The 14807-nt window shown below is 51.7% G+C and overlaps 2 protein-coding genes across 2 annotated transcripts in view; one reads left to right on the top strand and one right to left on the bottom strand.

Moving 5' to 3' along the window:
- The window catches only part of Nrx-1 (Neurexin 1), a 46863-nt gene extending 38272 nt beyond the window's left edge, over positions 1–8591 (top strand). Inside the window, exons 9-23 of the mRNA XM_029112320.1 lie at positions 1–403; positions 1933–2175; positions 2511–2725; positions 2907–3018; positions 3117–3665; positions 3777–3944; positions 5818–5987; positions 6234–6399; positions 6511–6647; positions 6764–6889; positions 7096–7213; positions 7356–7567; positions 7713–7840; positions 7984–8110; positions 8232–8591. Of these exons, the coding sequence (XP_028968153.1) occupies positions 1–403; positions 1933–2175; positions 2511–2725; positions 2907–3018; positions 3117–3665; positions 3777–3944; positions 5818–5987; positions 6234–6399; positions 6511–6647; positions 6764–6889; positions 7096–7213; positions 7356–7567; positions 7713–7840; positions 7984–8110; positions 8232–8591 (3234 nt within the window). The remainder of the gene's footprint in view (positions 404–1932; positions 2176–2510; positions 2726–2906; positions 3019–3116; positions 3666–3776; positions 3945–5817; positions 5988–6233; positions 6400–6510; positions 6648–6763; positions 6890–7095; positions 7214–7355; positions 7568–7712; positions 7841–7983; positions 8111–8231) is intronic.
- Positions 8592–11557: 2966 nt separating this feature from the next.
- On the bottom strand, positions 11558–14589 carry LOC100909173 (E3 ubiquitin-protein ligase NEURL1B). The gene is made up of 6 exons (XM_003746282.2): positions 14434–14589; positions 13454–13588; positions 13164–13321; positions 12947–13013; positions 12631–12771; positions 11558–12510 (listed from the first exon to the last, which is right to left on the bottom strand). The coding sequence occupies exons 1-6, from the start codon at positions 14468–14470 to the stop codon at positions 11816–11818; spliced, it is 1233 nt and encodes a 410-aa protein (XP_003746330.1). The 5' UTR covers positions 14471–14589; the 3' UTR covers positions 11558–11815.
- Positions 14590–14807: the final 218 nt, after the last annotated feature.

The raw sequence follows: 14807 nt of genomic DNA, 5'->3' as shown, positions 1-14807 counted from the left end.
ATAATTCCGACGTGGGCTCCGCGCAAGCACGCCAGTCGCAAATCCGAAATAAGCCTGCATTTTCGAACCAACGAGGAAAATGGCGTGCTCGTTTATTCATCACCATCCGTTCTGTCGCACTTCGAGCGAGCATTCTACTTCATTATCGAACTTAATCAAGGACAACTACAACTGAGGATCGGCGTTGCCGGCTACAGACGCCGAGTCACTCTCCCGATGTCGATGGCCGATAGTCAATGGCACAAGCTGAGCCTCACGATGGACCGAACAGGATACGTGATATTCAAGTCAGACAGCTCGAGCAGAGAATTCCGAGTTCATGGCGCACCCGCGAGCTTGTACGAAACTGCAGGCCCCCTGTTCGTCGGAGGGCTTAGCCTCGGCAAGAACAGCTATCCGAGCGGTGAGTTCTCCACGAGACGCCTAAGCATGATTGATTAACTAACGGTGATATTAATACTTCAAACGCCCGACGCGGAGCCAACAACAGTGGCTCCTTCCGTTACCCGCGGCAACGCGCCGGATAATCTCTGTGAGCACTGGCCCGTTCCGAAGACAAGGGGGAGAGACGTAAAAATGCGATCAGGAGGGACTCCATGAGGGGATCGAGGGTTTCTCCTGGACCGAGCCGCTCAGCGAGGCCTCACCTTCGCATGAGCATCGTGTGTCGCGCCGCTTTACTCTGCGCGTGAGAGTGGACCTCAGAGCTTTTTACGGATGTCTTTTTCTTCCTTTTCTAATGAAAATTTCATACTCGGCTCGTTCTTGATCACTCGTCAGTATCGGACTCGATGAATTAAGTATCGAGGATGAATTAGACATGTCCGAGAACAGGGAATGTGCCTCGAGGGTCGCGATGACCTCAGCCCTTTCTTGGAATTTCGCTCGCTTGCACTGTATAGAGGGAAATAAATTATTCGATGGAGGACTCGATCGGGGTCGCCTACGGAAAGAACTTGCAGAAGTCTAAGGAGGAAGCGGAAGCGCCACCCAGTGGGACGAATGGCGCGGTAGACATTTTCCCTCGCGATCCCCCACCGTGGTCCTCATTTTCTCGGCCATCACAGACAAAATTCGAGCTTGTTCGAGAACCACAACCGGCGCGTCAGTCGGTGGCGGAAACGCTTTGAACGAGGACTCGTCGAAACATTATTGTGGGCGCTAACTCAACACGTTAAGCGCACTGAGGCGAGCCCTCCTCATGAAACTGTGCCGAGGCTTCGGCGGGTATGAGGCCGCCCGAGTCAATCTCGTATGCCACTCAAGTAGCCATCGGATCGACCGTCTGAGCCGGTCGGCCAGCCCAGAGGCCGAGGAACAGAAAGTGGCGCATGATACGGATGTACATCATGTCCGACGGAGGAAAAGGAGGGAAAAAAGCTAAATCCTCCGCCATTACTTTGAGCCTTACACGAGCCTTAATGCGTCGAGCGACTTGCGCATCTGTTCTGACTTTCTCCCTCACAGCCGCTACAGCCGCCAGAGCAGCAAAGCTCTTTTGAAGCGAGCTTTCGATTCCTTCCGTTTCCCATCCGAGCTCTCTGGTTCATGCTTCTTGATCGACGACCACTGGATGCGTTCAACAACTGAGCCGACTACGCTTCCACTCAAGGCTGAAGGAAAACATTTTGAATGATGGGCGTTCTCTATCGGAGAGCTTCAATTCATCCAAAGACTCTTCTCCTCTTGAGAAGATCAACTTCCGATCTACGGCCGGGATAATCCGCTGAGCGATCTTAATTCGTCACTAATGATCGAGTCCGGGGACTTTCTCTCGGAGTGTCCGATACGGGTTTCTCATCGCGAGATGTCGACGGGCCGAACGGGTAAAATTCCGAACGGGTTTGAAGGTCCGACAGCGATTCGCGGGTCGCTCGTCTTCTCAATCGACAGTCGAAATTGCAGGAAACTGATTCCGAGTCTTTCTTGCAGGTCTCTGGTCGGAAGCCATTATCCACCGAGGTTTCGTAGGCTGTCTGCGTGATCTAACGATCGCCGGAGAAAGATTCGACCTTAAGGCTCACGTTTCCCAGGCCATTCAGACCGGCTGCGTACGTTCTCCTCCAAAGTGCTCTTCGAGTCCGTGCTATCACGGGGGTATCTGTAACGAAGGTTGGAATCGTTTCGTTTGCGACTGCTCTCGGACCGAGTATGCAGGACCCACCTGTGAACAACGTAAGGATTCATTGCATCTGAGAATTACGATTGTTTCCCTCCTCACACAGACACTGGATAGATACATGTAGCTCCGTGCTCTCCCATTTCCTTTTTTGCTCGCCCTTCAATCGGTTGATTCCTCCGACCGTTTTCCTCGAAGCCTTAAGCCTGCGAGGCACCGACTGGAGCTACTCAGCAACTTCTGACGGGAACGGAGGATTCGCTTTGACGAGTCCGGTGGATTGGAGGCAGCTCTGGCGGGGCTGACCTCATTCGAAGACAGTACAAGCAAGCAGAAAGAAAGAAGAAATATTCAACTCGAGTCTGACGGAGAATTTTTTCTCCTCTTGCAGCCGCGAACACTCTTCGCTTCACAGGCGCCGAACACATCACGGCCGCGCTCACCGAAAACCAGCAGAGTTCGGCCGAGGAGATTGTATTTCGTTTTAGAACCGAAAAAGCCTCGAGACCGGTCTTCTCCTCTCATCCCGACAAGCTGATTCGAGCAAGTCTTGAAGATGGGAAATTCAGGGTTGTATACAGCTTCTCGAATAAAAACACGTCCCAGGTGAGTTGCCGGAGACAAAAAATTAAGGCTCCCTCTTCCCGCTGAACGAAAGGCGAACCTTCGGCCCTTGGAAAACCTCACCGTAGCGGAGACTTCTCGGCTATTCTCGAGTCATCAGACACTTCCATGATCATTTTTTGAACGATTGTGAGCTATAAGCCGAGTTCGCCTGTCTTTGTAGGTGGTCACTCAGACCGGCTACGGACTCGACGACAATCGGTGGCATTTCGTCCGCATCCTGAGGACCGGCTCGAATGTCGCCATAATGGTCGACCAGGAATCCACATTCGCAGGTAATTCATGCGGTTTATGTACTAGGCGACCGTTCGGAACGCGGGAAAATTGTAGCCAACTATTCGGAGAGAGAAAAAGAATTCCCATCCATTCACAGAAACGCCGCCCAACCCGAAGCTGAAACTGCTATCTATCCGCTTCGGGAGAGCTCTGGGCGCTGACGTATCGTCCTCGTTCGTCGGCGAAATTCAGCATCTCAGCATCAATCAGGCCCCCATCTCCGAGCCACTGGCCGCAAGCGGGGAAATCTCCGGATTCAACTTGGAATCGAACTTCGACTCCGCCGTGCAGCTGAGCGGGGAACAGTTCTCCACCTTTTCCACACCGCAGTCGTTCGTCGCGTTGAGCTCCTCTCCGTTCCGGGGAATGTCGATCAATTTGCGGCTCCGTCCCGCCGTGGACAACGGTCTTCTGTTCCATTGGGCCGGAGCGAACGGAAGCTGCGTTTCCCTCGAGTTGGATGAAGCCCGTGTGAAACTGATTGTCGCTCGACCGGACAGAACAAATGTCATCCACGATAAGAAGGCTCTCAACGATAACAACCTGCATTCGGTGCGAGTTCATTTCGTCACGGGCTTCTACCGGTTACGGATCGACGACGACGAGGCCGGAGCCGTCGAACCGCTCGACGTTGGTCTGCTCGAAGGTGAGATTCTTTTTCTCATCCGCAAATCGAATCGGCAGTTCCGGGCGTACTTGGGCGGTGAGTTCCTCTCCATTGTAGGATTCAAGGGCACCCTTCTGCTCCGTCTTGCAGGGCTCGTCTACATCGGTGGAGTCCGGGACTACAACGCCCTTCCTGCCGAACTCAAATCACGGACCGGTTACTCGGGCTGCATTAGCGTCGAAGATGTCAACGGTCAGTCAATCAGTCTCGTGTCGGAGGCAGTTATACCGAGCGCCACGGTGACAGCCGGATGTCTGGGTGAGTGAATTCCGTGTGATGTTCCGCTAAAACCTTCGGGCTCGGTTCCCTTGACAACAAGCGAAATTAGCCACCGCATCCGTCCGTCCCAGCGGCCAACCAACCAATCGACCTGTAAAGCGGCTAGCTCTGTCATTGTAGAAAGTCCATGTGCTCGCAGGTCGAGGCTGCTCGAGCTTCTACGTTTTGGACTCGCTGAACGCGGATTATCCGCCATCGGTGGAATGGGGATCTGAATTCAAGCAATGATGAGCTTCTCCTGAACTTTCTTGGGAGGACGGCCCCTCGCTCGTTGTCGGGAAGTCTCTCCCGGTCGAGGAAAGCTGCCCGCTATGCAAGAGCCCGCTAAATGGATATTTGCTTGGAAGGTTTTCTCTTCCGAGGTAACGGATCGCAAAAATACACTCTTTGCACCGCGAACGGATCCGGCGAGGGGAAGGCGAGGTGCTTGCAGGGCACGGTCTAAGGAGTGGCCGACCCGATACGACGAGAGCTGTGCACAGGAAATGAGTCTGACCGCCGTCACCGGAGAAAGTTTAATCTTCTTTGCGAAGTGTGTCTTGTTGGATGGTCCCTTTACTGGTCGCCACGACTTGCGGCGCACGGACAGCGCGGCGGTCGGTCGACGGTATCGATGATGCCGAGCAGCTGCTATTCTTTTTTAGATATTTTTGGGCTTCCTTCGGTCCCTGGAAACTTCACGCAGCGACAGCTGACGATCCCCCAGGATTCGCCCCGCCGCCCGACGAACTGTGTCTTCGGCTTCATTTCTATTCTCTGTGTATCTCTCCTGATTCTCGCGACTCCTCCTTCTCTTCTGCCCTCGTTGAACCCGCGCTCCGGCTCCGGAGCCGCGATCCTTCATGATTCTCTCTTCTCCGACGTGCCTTCTCCCCTATCCTCCCTCCCATCGCCGATTCCCTGTTTCCCTCAAGGTCACAGAACGTTTGAGTCTATCTTCCGTCAAGCGTTTCTAGCTTCCCTTCCGACGCGCAGAAGAGGAATTCGGCTGCATAAGTGGCGTCAAAGTCGACAAAGAGAATAATTCGGGGAACGTGTCTCATGATTTGTTTAGGAAAATAATTCGTTGTTTGGCAAGGACCCACAAAGAGCACGAGCAAGCCCGGTCTGTTCGCTCATGGACTTCTGGCAGCCAAGAAAGCGCTTTCGCATGTCCGGTAGTCATTCCGCAAAAAGCGCTAACGACCAACGACCGAATGAACTTATGTGTTTTCTTTTCTTCCGTCTTCTATGTGCCGAGCAGCGCCTCTGCGAGGATGCAGTCACAAACCCTGTGCTCACGGCGGGCTTTGCCAGGAACGCGATGAAGATCGAACGTTCACGTGCGACTGCAGCTTCACATCGTTCAAAGGGGCCACATGCACCCAAGGTAAACGGAGAACGATAGCTTCTCGGAGCATTTTTCCCCGCGGGACCTTACCCTCAACTCGTGTCGAGCTCAAGCTGACCAGCTTTCTTTTCGTGTTCGTCTTTTCCGTCTTTCCGAAAATACGATGAGTGACTCCTTCTTGTGTTGTATCGAAATCCCCCGTGAGCCAAAAGGCAGAAGCTGTCGCTGAGGGCGCGCGGAGTTTCACAAGTTCATCCACTCCCCCGGACTTGCGACACGAATCGACACTTTCGAGGCATCTTTTCCGCGGGAACTAGTTCCTCGGATCGGAGGAGCGTACAGCGAGAGACTGAATGGGGAATGATGTTTTCCGAGGCGGAGGAACGCACTAGGAAAATGTCTGGCATCGCGGAGGGGCTTTCTCTGCCCAGAGGAGAGACGGATTCCCGCCAACGGTCGCGGTGATTAGACTTCTCCTCCTACGCAACGACTAAAACTTTTCTGCCTTCTCCTCGAATCCAGAGAGTACGGCCTATGAATTCAACGGCAACGGTCTGCTGCTGACATCGAGCGCTGTCCGGAGACCCCGTTCCGGCGACTCTCTAGTTTTGGGCCTGGTCTCGGAGATCGATAACGCTGTCATCGTGAGAATCGAATTCCTCGCTACGAACGAATACATACAGATTGAAATCGTGAGTATTTGTGCGTAGTCTCACGGCGTGAGACTCACGCTACGCCTGTTGTGGATACTTGTCGACTCCCTGGTAGTCTCGTGCGGGCCTGTTCCGGCCGGGCCGCCTCCGCGAGTCGTACCTATTCGGTCGCGATCGTTTCTGAGAGGGCGAACAAGGCGAATAGCTGCTAGCGTCGATCGAGGGAGAGGAGCTGAAAATGTGATGTCATCGATGTTCGAGAAACGTCCATCATATCTGTTACAGATCGATGGAGTCATTTTCGTCGTGTATAATGTCGGTGGCGAAGATTATGCACTCAATCAGCCCGGTCAATTCCTCAACGACGGCAGATACCACGTTGTGAGGTTCACTCATAAAATCAAAGCCTCCACGCTGCAGTTGGACGATCTGCCAGTTCAGACGAGGAAGCACAAGCCGAGCAAATACGATGACGGTACGTGAGTCAGAGCGTCTCTTGACGGGATCAGCTCGTGGATTTCTCAAAGTAGTGAATATTTCTAAATCGCATCGATTGTGAATTCCACAGACGACGAGGAGTCCGATGATTCGGCGACGTCGGCCGACGTCAAGATTCAAGTCGGCGGGGTCCTATCTTCAACCGCGGTCGCGAAGGGATTCCGAGGAATTTTGGCTGGTTTGGTTCTTGACACCATCAAGGTGAGCATAGCATTCGCTTCTCGAACATTGGAGCACTCTCCATTCCTCGCGCTCTTCCACTAATCTCGTCCGTTTCCCTCCGTCTCCTCCAACCCGCCGTTGTTGATGGGCCACAGGTTCTGGATCTCTCGCCGGACACGGGTGACATCGTTGTCCAAGGTGACGCAACCCGTCTGACGTCAATCGGACACAGCAAGTACAGCCCCTCACAGAGTCTCGGAGACCAACCGCTGATGCCAAGCGTGAGTTCCTCACAAGGTTTCGAAACCCGCATACGACGGAACAGTGCACATCTAGTGGATGTTTCCTTAGTGTTTGCTTATTTAGGAGGGAGAGAGAGAGAGAAGATCCGGCTGGAAGCCTGGGGCTAATGATTCCTCGCTGGAGATCTCACTCAGCTCTGTTTCCTCGCACACGTTCCAAGGTCGCTGTTCCACTCTCGTTGCAGGATTCCAAACCACCTGTCGAGGTTTATGAAAGAGACGACCTTGTCTATTCGGAAGGATCTGGATGCTATGAAAGCGATGATGATGACGCCGACTGCGGTGTCGGAGAAAGCAACTCTGGTCTGTGTTCACCCGCTGTCGTGTTGTGGGGGATATCCTTGGCATGGGACGGGGCCTCGTCTGATGAATGAACGCTTGGAGAGGCAGACATGATTCACTGAGCCGTCCGCGAATTAACATCCCACAAACATTCAATTTGCAGCTGGGGACGAGCTTGTTACCGCGGTATACATTCCGTCACAACGCAAGATCAGCTCGCAATATACCTCGACGACTTCGACGACGTCACGTCCCAAGAAAATCTACTCGTGCCACGACGACGAGGACTGCGTCGAGGAAGGCTCGGGAAACAACGTGGATTTCTCAGCCTCACCCCCGGGCATAGTCGTGACCCCGCGCGCCCCTTACGAATCCGCGGGTCACTCCACGACAGCGAGGTTCGTCATCTATGCAGAATGATTCCTTGAATTTTTTCCTGCCAATCTGTCGATGTCTAAACGCAATAGAATCGCGGCCTCGTCTCGCGACAAGTCCCAATGAGTTTCCTCGATCCCAACAGAACGACAACCACCAGTACAACCACGACGACCACAACTCCAGCACCGCCGACATCCAGCACCACGCGAGAGCCGTGGATCATCAAAACATATCCGACCAGAACGCCTTTCAAGCCCAGAACAACATCGAGTAAGTGCATTGCGATAAAATCAGAGGGTTTTGGGGAACCCCCCGACTAACCATGGGAACATGTCAATCCAAGTATCTTCCGATAAGTACTTCCTCGGAGCAACCGAATCGTCCATGAATCGAATCCGATCCCCAATGCTCAGCTATTCCTGTAAGTCTCTCATTGGAGCTCTAATCGCTGTCGCTATTCCAGCCGGTATACCCGAGGTGTTCTCGGTACCCATTCCCGAGGTACACGTCCCGACGCAAATGAACAAAGAGATCGCCAAGGTGAGAATAGAGCTCCGCTATCGGAGAACTGTCTATGTTCCCTATCGACTCGCCGCATCGAGCATATCCTGCGTGACCGTTCAGACGAATCAAGATCGAATAATCTAAATTGCTTCCACAGCAACCTCCACGCGTCGATACCGCCGCGGCAGATGGAACGGCTCTGATTATCGGGATCATTGCCGGGATCCTCATCAGCATCGTGATAATTGCCTTGCTACTGTATCGGTTCAAAAGCAGACCAGGTGGCTCATGCAAACCCAACAACTTGTACTACAATCCATGTGTACAGGTGCCCGGAGAAGCAGCTCCGTTAGGTCCACCCCATAACTCATTGAATGGGACGTGCATTCCTTACGGAACGCCTGCAGCCGGAGGCCAAGCCGTACCCCCTTTCTCCACGCTTCACAAAGGCATGGCTAGTGCTGCAGGCGGCAAGAAAGCTTCCGAGGGCAAAGACCCTCAAGAGTGGTACGTTTAAGCTGCGAACGTTCGAGCAGCGGCGCGCCGAACTTCGGAATATTATTCGAGTGATAAATGGATGGATATTGAATGAATGAATGAGCGCTGTATGGATGATATAATGCGAGAGTATGAATGCCTCGATTGAATGCGTGGACGGGAGAATTGATCAACACACGACAATTGTTAGAGTTGAACCTGCCGCCGTTGGGTGGAGGATGGACTTCTGTCATTCGTTCAACAAATTAAGCAAGCAATCCAAGCGATCAATTCAGTCAGACTTCAGTGCGTGCGAGTGTTTGTGTATATAACGATCTCTATGACGACACGAGGCCATCTCATTCACTCACTGTTTTCTGACCACCGTCTGCTACCTGATGAAATTGTCCGGATGATCGCCGTGTCGGCATCCTGCCCTTCGCTCGGAACCTCGCGGAAACTCACCCGGTGTTCGGGCTGGAGCCCGTGATGGATTCTTCGATCCAGAATTTGTCCCACCGATGGGGTTATGAGCAATAGTATCTACCCTGCCGCCCCGTTATCCGTCGTGGAAACGAAGGGCCAGTGAGATCAAGGAAAAGAGCGAATCGCGGTTCACGATGCTTACGACGGTTTTCGTCAGATTCGATGATTTGGGAACCCATTTCGCGGATCGTAGGAATGTGTAAAATACAAATCCCTAGACAACGGCAGGGGAAAAAGTGCAATACTCAACGCTTCCGGGCATCCATTGAACTGTTAGCTAGCGGGTTAGAACTCATCATCAAACACTCATAAGGCTTGGAGTCGAGAGAGTTCGTTCGTACCTCTGCGTTGTACAGACACCTGTTCTTCCAGAACGGCCGTTTGTCCATTAGGTTCTCCATGATGATTTGCAGCCAAAGGGTCGTTATGTATTATAAAAAAAACATACAATGTACATATTTTCTAGTCGATGCGGCCTTGGCATGCGGCGTGCACATATCCTTAGTTGACCTGAATACCTACGTTCGCAGGTTTCTTTAGGCGTCAAACAAGAAAAACAATACACCTCTCACAGACCTGTTCGCCCTCAATGTGCCCTCTCCTACTTAAGTGACAGCGTGGTATATCAGCGCAGCGACGATATGGGAATCCATTTACCTAGATGCCTTCATTCACTCCGGCCATTCCTCAATCGGTGGTATTCCTGAGCGAACGATTATGAACGAAACTCGAGCATAGCGAGATTTCTTCTGGTAGAGAAAACTCTCCCATCTCCGATTCTCGAGCTTCGCGAGTTTCAATCAAGGGACCAATGAGTTTCTACGCAAGAACCATCCCCTCTCTATCTTGCTCGGTTTCAACGAGGAGCTCAATGAGCTTCCTCTGAAGGAAACTCGCATCCTCCTCTCCCCTTATCCTATCGCACGCCGAATTAAGGAAACTTATGATAACTTCTCAAAGCTCCCGAACCAATTAGTCGCTTTTGTTCAGAAGCGTGGTTTCAAAATTCGGATGTAAATGCGGAATCTTCTCAGAACCCGGAGTCGGACATCCGGACTGCAGTAGGAGAGAGGGTTTCATTTTACTCGAACAGCTGGGAAACGTTGACAAAACTCATCCATCTATCTTTCTATCTATCACCCAATCAGACCCGCAAGCAAGCAATCCAACTATCAACCTAACTACCTACATTGACAATCAGCGCTGGCGGCGCAGTGTCACGGCGAGGCGATTTATCGGCCATTCAAACTTCATATCTTTTTCTGAGTTTGAGATATTCACCCGAAACAGACGGATTTGCCTCCTAGGCGGAGAGGGGGGGAGATCATCCCGAGCTCTCCCCAAGGGGGGAGACCTTCGTTTTTCGCGAGGCATTATATCATTTTCTGAATCCCGCTCCTTCTACCTGTCCGTTGAGGCAGGCGTTTACACAGATGTACGGATCCCCCTCTTATGCTGGACTCAGGGAACCGCGAGACAGTTCTCGGTTTGCGTGCGAGCGGCTATCAACGCTCTGAATTTCGATGGATCTCCGGGGATCCATTTTTTCCCGGCTCTCGCACCTTCAACACTGGAGTGAATGCTGATCAAAGTTCGGATTTGTTTCGGAGCATCTCACGCAGGATGAGGCTCGTCCAGGAAATTGCGAGTATGTTTGTTAGAAACAACAATCTGTTGAGAGTGGGAGATCGATGGATGGATGAAATATACCGTAAGAGATCGTCTTTAGACATCGCCTTGTATGGCAAGAAGCCGTGAGAGCGTGAACGGAATGTTCACTCGTCCGGCACTCAGGTTTGAGAGTTAAGATATTGGAAAGCAGAACGACATTAACAGACGAACACATTCAAACATCCACACAGAGACGGACACGAGTGTCGAGAGGCCGACTGTAGGGTCCCTGCAGGAGGGCGAGTGATGTCGACGAAGAGCGGAACGGGCGGAACGATTTCGATAGTTTCAAATCACCTAAAGACTCACCCCAGTACACGATCACACTTATTTCGATAATAGCAAGAGATTGCCGTTCGACCACTCGCCGACCTCGGCGTGACAGAGGGCGCACAAGTAGACCCGTGGTTGTCGACGGACGGAACCGAATATCTTCGTTGAAAGAAAAATAATCTAAGGAGGCTAGGATAGAATATACATCAAACCGTAATCGCATCAGCGAACTCCTCCGACTTGGAGGGCGCTGATCGTCCGCTGCAGCTCCTGGACGGGTTCATCCGAATACTGCCCGTTGACCTACACTCAACGAGCTGCTGCGGCGAGCGGTCGTGCGCGGAGCCCGAGCCGCGCATGACGAATCACTGATCATTAATTTAATTTTGGAAGGCAAACGAGATAAATGTAGAGTAAGAGCGCATCTCCGACCGGAATCGAGATGGATTTTCAATAAAACTACAACAACAATATCAACAATGGACAGACGACGGAATAAAAAAGTACTAGGAAGTGAAATCGGTGTCTTTTCCTACGGCCGCGTCTACATATCCTAAGTTGAATACATCGCGAATCAACAAGAAACAATAGTTTTATTGCCGAGTGCTGCTGGGACACAATCCGATCTGCTTGAGCATATATCAAAAATGTGTCATGGAAAGGTTAAAAAGTATTCTTCATTTGGATTAAAGATCGTCAATCAATTGTCGCATCATCATCATCGCAGCTCAAGAACACATATTGTTCGGTAGATATCGACATTTAGCTGTATACCTCCTGGTACAAAATGGTGTAAGAGGGCCCGAGGGCCAGGAGCTCAAGGCAGAATCGTCTTCAGATCATGTATATCTTCTTGACGCCCTTGATTTGAGCGCGGCACACTGGGCACTCGCGTCTCTCCGATTTCTGAAGAGCATGAGCGCAAAGTTCACAAAGAGCGAAATGAGCACACGGCTCGAGGAGAACGGATCTAGGGCTCTCGAGGCACACGATGCAATCGGGGGGAAGACTCGCATCACGGAAGGGCTCAGATTTCACCGGTGGACGATCAATTTCAGGTTTGAGATCGGTCGTAATTCCTATCGCTGTCATGGAAGACACGTTCGCCATGTCGAAAGCCACATGGTAAGCGATGTCCGTGTCCACGTGTATTCGTTCTTGCCACCCGCGGTTATTGAGAGATATACATACAGCGCCGTTAGTCGAGATGTTTATAGCCAGCTCGTCTCCGGCCTTGCACATCTCGGATTCCACGGCGAGAGAGTACGTTGTATCGCAGAGTTTCCCGAGGTCTCGACAGGCATGTACGCGGGCTGGTTCTTCCGTAGTCAGCACAAAATTGATTCGGCAGCTTTTCACAAGTTTTTCCAGCTTCACGACAAGGGTTTCCTCTGGTTTCAACTTCGATCCGGTGACGGCGAAAAGAGCCGCGGAAGATGAATTATTCGTGCTCTGAGCTGCGGAGCGAGTGACCGTGAGCTCTTCAGATTTGAAGGGAGCGAAGTGGGCCTGACGGAAGGTGATACCCGCTGGAATGAGACACTCAACGTTGCTGAGGCTTCTCGGGGAGATTTCGCGCGGCTGTCACGTATGCAAAGGAAGATCAAACGAGTTACACTCTCGACGAGAGTGTCGTTAAAGTGACTCACGGAAAGCCTTGCTCTCCACTTTCGGCGTCGGAGTCACGGGGGCGATAGATGGTTGACCGTCTCCGAGGGGACCGATGCAAATACTTTTCGTGTTCCCGTACACGTCGAAGACGAAGTACAGAGGCTTGGTGGTCGGAACACCTGTAATTTTTGGGTTTTCACATATTCCATACTCTGGATTCTAAAGAGGGCGACGCTCACGGTCGATACCACAGATCTCGGTAGGCGAGGATATCAGCATGAAACGAGACGATATCCGGCTCCTCAAGGGAGTCTGTATCGCCAGAATTACAAATCGAGCCTCCTCCGAACTCACCGGTGATGAGTTCTTCTGGTACCTGGTCACCATCGCGAATCATCACCTTTCCATTCCTGTGGTACATCTGGCGGAGGCAAAACCATACTAGATATCGTTCCACACCGGCAAATTTCTGCATTAAAGCGTTCCGATCCGACGGCTTGGCGAGACGAGCGTAGAGCCTTTTCCTAATGGTTTGCCAAGATATAACCGTACGTTGCTAATCTCCACTCACCACAATCTCTTTTTTGAGTCTCACATGACTTTCTTCCAGGGCCTTGCCATAATTGCCCGGCTCCCTGTTCAAATCCGGGCACATGAATTTTGGAAGGTTTCGAGCCAGTGAAGAGGGATCGTGCTCAGTTACTCCTACTCGGAGAGATCCACTCCAGTCTGTTTTTAAAAAAGCTGTGTTTGAGGCTGAGGGATTCTTTTTTTGACGTCAAGAACTCTAATAACACCGGAAATTTGGAATGGAAATTATCCTCCGAGCAATGCTACCGGGCTCACGCGGCATTGACTTACTTCTAGATGCCTCCGCAATTCTGATGACAATCTTCTCATTCTGAGCAATGGGGCGATTGGTGAAACATAGAGCTTGATTAAAGCTTTCAGTCCGCGTGGCTTGTGATCCTCCTTTGGATATGACGATGTTGTGGCCTATAATGAAGATGGAGCGGGATATCATCGAATAATAGGAGGAACCGGAGGAGTATTTATCGGTGCGAAATGCTGGCAATGTGGAGGTTGGGGGACCGGTACCCTTCGCCAGCCTCCAAAAGTGCGCGAGGTTTCTCAAAAGCAGCCGTTTCCGACGAGAAATCTCCGCTTGGCGATAGGGACTTGAGGTAAGATCCCTAATGCTACAAAACACTGAGCAAACCGACCTTGAACGGCTTGCGCAATCATCAAGAAATATAGCGGGGAACAGCTGTGGGACAGAATCCATAAGAGATCCCCTCCATTTCTATTCAATCAATTGAGTGAGAAGCGTATCACCGTGATTTGTCTCGCGTTCGTGGAAAAGAGCAGAATCTGATACAGAGCTCAATCAATCCTCCGCTATCTTATTCGTGCGTGTTCTCAAATGGGAATCGGGATTAACAATAAAAGCATGAAATAACGTCTGCCAGGCGGTTGACTAGTCGATTGGCTTCCCAAATATGGACCTGAATTCTAGCACCGAGGATTGAGGTTGAGAAAACACCATCTATGCATGGGGGAGAGGGATTCAGTCTCGAACAGAGCCAATCGGACATCGTCGAATCGTTCTCAGAGGATTTTCCCGAAGACTCAGGGAACGGCACTGCTCCGTCAATCTAGCGAGGAAGGACCTAGGGAGTGCCTGCTTCGAGACCATGTTGAGTATCTCTGCTTGCTCGGGCACCACTTCCATCAGAACTGCTCGCCCGAATTTTTCATGGAGGATTACTCATACCTCTGACGACGCTAACGATTCACGGCTCCGACTCTCGGCTAAACTACGATGTCACGCGGACACTTACCATGAACTTCATGGAACGTGACCGGAGATGTACCCATCGGTCTTGAAGAGAAAAACTGACCCGTGCTGTATCAAAGAAAACCTCAGGAACGGAGAAAAAGATTCGGCGACCGTCAGAAGTCGCCCGCGATGCAGGGCTGCCCCGGCTCTCTCCTCGCCTTCTCCGCCACAAGAGGCACAACAAGTGAACGCGGCACAAATTCGAAATACGACTCGGTGCAGCTGGACGGAGGTGAAGCAGCGACTCTTGGAGTAGATACTCTTCTCCAAGCATACTTTGGCGCCAAAGATGATCAAAACAATGTCGAGAATGCGGTTGCCTCCGCAGAGGGACTGACCGAACATGCCCGCTAGCGACATCGTGAATACCGAGGG

Source organism: Galendromus occidentalis, unplaced genomic scaffold (genome assembly GCF_000255335.2).
Source record: "Galendromus occidentalis unplaced genomic scaffold, Mocc_1.1 scf7180000077494, whole genome shotgun sequence".
Classification (NCBI taxonomy): Eukaryota; Metazoa; Arthropoda; class Arachnida; order Mesostigmata; family Phytoseiidae; genus Galendromus; species Galendromus occidentalis.
This window is presented reverse-complemented; position numbering and strand designations above follow the sequence as displayed.

Excerpts from the sequence above, each read along its gene's own strand:
- LOC100909173 (XM_003746282.2), bottom strand. The coding sequence starts at position 14,470 with ATGGGTACATCTCCGGTCACGTTCCATGAAGTTCATG. Across the intron at positions 13,589-14,433 it reads CACGTTCCATGAAGTTCATG|GCCACAACATCGTCATATCC; the intron begins GTAAGTGTCCGC and ends TCTTCATTATAG. Across the intron at positions 12,511-12,630 it reads AGTGGAGAGCAAGGCTTTCC|CGGGTATCACCTTCCGTCAG; the intron begins GTGAGTCACTTT and ends GTCTCATTCCAG.